Genomic DNA, 6,000 nt, shown 5'->3' on the forward strand with positions numbered 1-6,000 from the left:
TGACTAATTTTGTACAAGCAAAACAGTCCCTTAAAGAATTACCAAGTAAGACAATCGCTCTTTGAGTGGAATTTCATTTCTCATCCCCTAATTAATTTTTATTCTCTCTGTGTTGCTGTTAGCAGCAAAAGCCAACGGTGACTTCTACAACAAGCAGCACCGCCACTTGACAGAATTGGCAGCGAAAGGCACCCTGCCCCTGCACACAATGAGGGTGGAGCATGTGGAGCCCATCGCATCCTATGTCACAGAAATCCCCTGCCCCAAGCAGAATGGACAGAAACCTAAGACTGCTAAGGTCCATTTGCAGCATCATGTGGCCTACAGCTCCAACACCATAGCCACACCAGGCATGCTGAAGGGCTGGGACGGCACAGAGACTGTGGGCCGACGCAAAACCTATGGCCCAAAGAAGCCCTGCCCGGTGAGTCAGATGAACGAGCTCCACACTGCCCACAGCCACCATTACCTTCCCACACAGCCCTACTTCGTAACCAACAGTAAGACGGAAGTGACCGTTTGAAGGATTGACCTGCCTTCAAGAGGTTATTTGCGCCCAGAGAGAATTCAGAAAGGAAGGAAGCAGAATCGATCAATATCCTGACAGTAAACCTCCAGTCTGCCCCTAGTGGAGTGGCGTAACTGCGGAGTTGAGTTGGCCGCACTGTGATTGGCCACAGGCGGTCAGCAACTAGAGACCTCACCATGCCAACAACTGATTACAAAAGCAGGAACAATTCAGGAACTGTTTTCAGAGAAATGTTCACTACGGTTTATACCAATTAACAATCGATGATGTGTTTGTGTTCAATCCACAACATGATAAAGTTTCAGACACAAAGGAGTAAGACAAAAAGAGTCAAAGTAAGCAAGCAATAAAAACTATCTAACTAAGAACTAAAACAACAACGAATGGCTGTAAAACACTGACTCTTACAAATGCATTGCAGTATTAAGCCCAAAGGTCCAAGGGCTAGTGTGGAGTACGGAAAAAAGTCCAGAACTCTACATAATAATCAACATGATGTCTGTTTAGCTGGATCTTCCCTCAGATAATTCCTACACTGCTGAAACTAGTCTTGTTTACTATATGGGCAAAGAAATTGGTGGCAGATGCCTTATTTTGAAGATACCTTTGAACGCCTTATTAAAAAGATCTATAGTAATACTACAGGAATTTCTGCAGGATTCCTTTAAGTTCCTATAGTCAGTTTGGACACTTACTACACAAGTATTATAATTTACTGTAAGAAAGTACTTCAGGAATATTGTGGGAGGTGAAAATATTGTAGATTATTATAGAAGTATTATACAGCACTACATAAGATGTATAGTTTCTTATAGTGTTGCTACAGTTCTTTTTTCTAAGGGAAGAAGTAGTGAAAGAAACACAAATGAACCGTCATATCATGGACTGGTATTCTAGGGCTGCACCTTTCATTTTCACATCAAAAAAAAGCTTCACAGGTGAAGATGGGAGAACTTTCATTTAATCTCGAAAATCTCATGTAACAAGCTTCACAAAATGTGCTCCATTTCTCAAGAGCTAGAATTATCTTTCAAGGAGATCATTTCTACTGTATTTGTCACAGAGTACCATGAGGTAGCACCGGCAGTCCATGGGAAAAGGGAAAGTAGTGAAAAGTACTGTTAATGAACATGTTCACTCTGCTACAGATTGTGCCTGTTAGCTCTTGATTTAAATAAGTGTTTGATCTCCCTTTCAGAATATTTAACTTTCATTTCTTATGTGTTTTATTGTATCCTCTTGGACGCATAAGAGCATGTTGAACTATTTGTCCAATGTCTCTTCACAACTGTAGATGTATTTGCAGCTCAGTTGTAACCACGAGGTTTTAGCACTTTGATTTCAGTAGTTGAGTAGGACTGGAGGAGCATTATTTTTTCAAACAGACATTCTGGTGAAAAAAAAACAAACAAAAAAAACATATATATATATATATATATATATATATATATATATATATATATATTTATACTATTGCCAGTATATGTATGCAAATGATACAGTACATTGTGCCAAGAATTAGCTTGTTGAAGTTTGTGTTTTATTTTATTATCTATTTGTCTTTTTCACTCAATTGTACATTCCAGATAACAATGTTGCTGCATCCCAATATAATGGATGTGGTGGTTCTGGAAATCAAAATCAAGTCATAATATTGGAATAAAATAATAATTTCTTTCTTCTTCCCTTCTCTACCTGCTATTTCTTCATTACATTTCTGTCTACAGTGTTGACAGGTAGTTAGTAAGCAGTTTATTGAACAGGTAATTTTCTTTTCACAACAAATGGTTCCAGCTTTACTGTAGTTAGTCACAAAATGGTAATGTGTGAACCAGGATGTATCAGTCATGAACACTTCCACAGATTTTTGAAAATTCCTGTATAATTTTGTTGTTTTGTTGATGTAAACAAGTTATTCATAGTGGTTTGATGTGAAATGTGGCATTTTAGAGAAACTTACTGAGTCAGAATTGTTCACAGTGACAGTAATAGGAACCAGCTGTCTGAAGTGTTTAATTGCTCTAAAAGCCACATTACAGAAAGTTATTAAATAAAATGACTATGAATACACTGATGCCTGAGACATTGTTTTACAGTAGTTTTGAGATAAGATTTCTGAGCTAAAAGATATATATTTTTTTATCCAATCAGGGCAGTATGTACATGCAGAGCGTTGTAAGGCAAAGTAGTACCCAAAGGAAACTTTCTAAAAAAAAAAAATTTTCTAAAATAAATTTTCTTTTAGACTAACCACTTTTTTAGAATGATCAACATTACATATAAAAACTCAGATGGCATATGTGGATTCAATGGTCATTTTAGATAATAAATAAAAAAGCTATATTTGTGTTGTAGACATTGTGATCCCCGGTTGCAACCCTAACCCTAACCTTCCTATCACCATCACATTGCAACGAAAAGTGAGTCTGTAAGTTTCTCTACAATGTGCCATTTCACATCGAAACATTTGGAAAACATTTCAATGAAAACTGAAGGTTTTGGTTTGGTTCCTGAACATCACTTTAGTTTGTGGGTCATCACTAATAAAATGGAAAACAGTAGTAGTCCATCATTTCATGATATAAATCATCTCTATATAGTTAATTGTGCACATCCTTACATTTAACTTAATAATATAATATAGTAATATATAAAATGATGTAACAGTAATATAAAAGGAAAGAATCATGTTTCCATTTGTGTTAGAAGAAGAAGCAGGCCTTAAGATCTCCATCCTTTAAACTAAGAAAAGAGGCTCTGGTTGATTTGATTCAGTTCCTGGAGCGAGAGTAAGGCACATAATCCAGTCTTCAGCTGGCACCCCTTCACCTCTAAACAGGTGGCTGGTATTAGCCAGCGGTTGAATGCACTCATTTCAGCCCAGGCTTTGTTGCACTGCCAAAAAAGTTTCAGCTTGTTGAAGAGAGGCGCATTAAGGTGCCAGGTGCAAGTGACCTAATTAGCAGAATCAAGCCCTCTCATTCTGTAGTCTGTTCAGCACTCAGACACAATCAACCAGCCAACTGGGTGGTCCAATCAGTTACAGCATTAAAGATGCAGCTGAATCTGTGTACTAAACACTGAATCTTCAGCTCCACTCCCCATAATGTTTAGCCATGTGAGCGTAAGCTGTGGTGTATTCTGTATACTTGAGCAAGATATATATATATATATATATATATATATATATATATATATACATACATGATCATTTTGAAAATATAGGTTTTCTTCTGACAACAGCGATATATATGTATCAATGGAAGAGATTAGACTTTAACAAGAAGCTGACCTTTTTGCACAAAGACTTTAACATGGTCAATGTCACAAATTGGCTTAAATTTGAATGGTGAGAATGTTAACGCAGGGAGTTTAACTAGAGAAAGATATTATAGTAGGGTTGCAGTGCATAAAGCCCTCATTACAAAGACAAAGCATATTTGAGGGTTCAGTGGTGCAAAAACCACAGGCTCTGGTCTACAGAGACATGAAAAAAGTGATATGGTGAGATGTTATCCTTCACAAGTCAGCAGATATATGTGTGTACTAAAAGGATGGTACAGGCCTGAATACTTGACCCCCACAGTGAGGGTGGCAATGCCTTCATCAACAGGGTTCAAGAGGTCATTGAATGGTTTGCGTAGTATGAAAATAATGTAAATTATCTATAAAAATGTTGTAAATCATCTTTACAGACCCCAGTCCACAACACAGTTAAATAACTGTAGGAGACTTTGGACCAAGACTTCCAGAGACTTGCCAAGACTCATTGAAGCTCTTCTGGTGGTTTGTGGTGGCACAACACCTTACTAAGTTACTTTATGTTGTTTTTATGTCACCTGTCTATAGTGAGGAATCTCTGTTTTACTGTGTATTGTCTGGCATTCTGTTCAGGAATGCTCTGTATACATACTAAAACAGAAAGATACACATCCACATGTTCCATATTTTATTTAACCATTTATTTTAAAGGGAAATTAATTCTGCATGTCACTTTGTACATTTACATTTAATACTAATAAGCTACAGGCCCGGATCATCAAGTTATAGGCCCCTGGCCACCAATATTTGGTGAGTCTCTACCTGGCTACCTTTTTGGGTAAGTAGGGATTTTATTTTGATGATATCACAGCTGGCTATATGAGGACTATGCAGAACCATGATGGCAGCATACTAATCACAGTGTTGGGCATGTCACCATTATAAGAGCATATTTTTTTTCCAATCAAGACAAAAAAACTCACAAGATTATGCATACATTAATGAGAGCACAGGTTAGGATAAACTTAACAACCACTGTAACATTTCTTTATAATGCATACATCCACTTATAACAAGCAAAATGAAGATGCCAGATAGAAGTAAGCAGCAAACCTAAAAACTCAAACCATCAGGCATCCTTTTTTTCACGTATGTCTTACCTCTGATGACTTTATGCACAGAAGTAAACAGTTCACAGGCTAGCGAAGTACCGACAAGGATAATGCAACCTTTTTTTTAGTTCAGGCGGTTGACCTTTTATACTGGGCTTTCAAAATGATCGTCCTCTACTCTGTCAAAGTATCTGGTCTCTTACAATCTCTTATAGATCTCCAGACAATCTTTTACATTTCTGGACCTTCAAATTCAAAGTACAAGTAAAGGAACAAGCTTATTGCTAAAAACCATGAAACCTTGACCAAGTTAATGGTGCATAGTGGAACAGTTGCTAAGCAATGATTGAATGAGAAAATTAAGTGGATGCTGAGGAAAGATCAACTCATGGGATGATCTGGGCCTCACAAGCTGTCCTCAGAATAATACTGCATGTGAGAGTTATTTGTAATATACCACAGCACAAAATCAAAAGCAAAAAACATTATGGGTTTGATCTAATGACCTTAAATATAATCATTATACCAATTTAGGATAATTAAGCAAATATAACTATATGTATGGACAAAACATTGATTCTCAACAGGTTCAACTCTTAACACGCTTCGCTTCGGGAAGCAATATTAGCACAAGACCATTTGCTGAGAGCTTCATGAAATGCTTCCCATGGCCAAGCAGTTGCAAACAACCCTATGCTCAATGCAAAGTGTTGGCTAGAGTTGTGCAATGCACACTGTCACTGGACTCAGGAGTGTTGTCTAGAGTGATGAATCACTCTTGTCTGGGAGTGTAATGGATGAATTTGGGTTTGGTAGATGCCAGAAGAATGCAATCTATGCAAACACATAGTGCCAACAGTAAAGCTGTAGTGTGTACTAGCCCCCGTAGTTCCAGTGAAAGGTAAAGTTAATTTTACAGCATACAAATACATTTTACACAGTTATATGTTACCAACTTTGTTGTGACAGTCTGGGGAAGGCGCTTTCCTGTTCTAGTATGACCGTGCCTCTGTGCACAAAGCGAGGTCCATGAAGACATGGATTGACAAGCTTGGTGTGGAGGAACTCCAGTGGCCTGCACAGAGTCCTGACCTGTAC

General features: G+C 37.7%; 1 protein-coding gene across 2 annotated transcripts in view; it reads left to right on the top strand.

Moving 5' to 3' along the window:
- The window catches only part of shisa9a (shisa family member 9a), a 57,219-nt gene extending 55,295 nt beyond the window's left edge, over positions 1-1,924 (top strand). The window contains exon 4 of one of the 2 annotated variants that reach the window (XM_036573092.1): positions 123-1,924. In XM_036573092.1, coding sequence (XP_036428985.1) covers positions 123-523 — 401 coding nt within the window. In that variant the 3' untranslated portion in view covers positions 524-1,924. The remainder of the gene's footprint in view (positions 1-122) is intronic. The other variant, XM_036573093.1, reaches the window with a different exon arrangement.
- Positions 1,925-6,000: the final 4,076 nt, after the last annotated feature.

The sequence above is a fragment of the Colossoma macropomum genome, unplaced genomic scaffold, assembly GCF_904425465.1.
Source record: "Colossoma macropomum unplaced genomic scaffold, Colossoma_macropomum, whole genome shotgun sequence".
Lineage (NCBI taxonomy): Eukaryota > Metazoa > Chordata > Actinopteri > Characiformes > Serrasalmidae > Colossoma > Colossoma macropomum.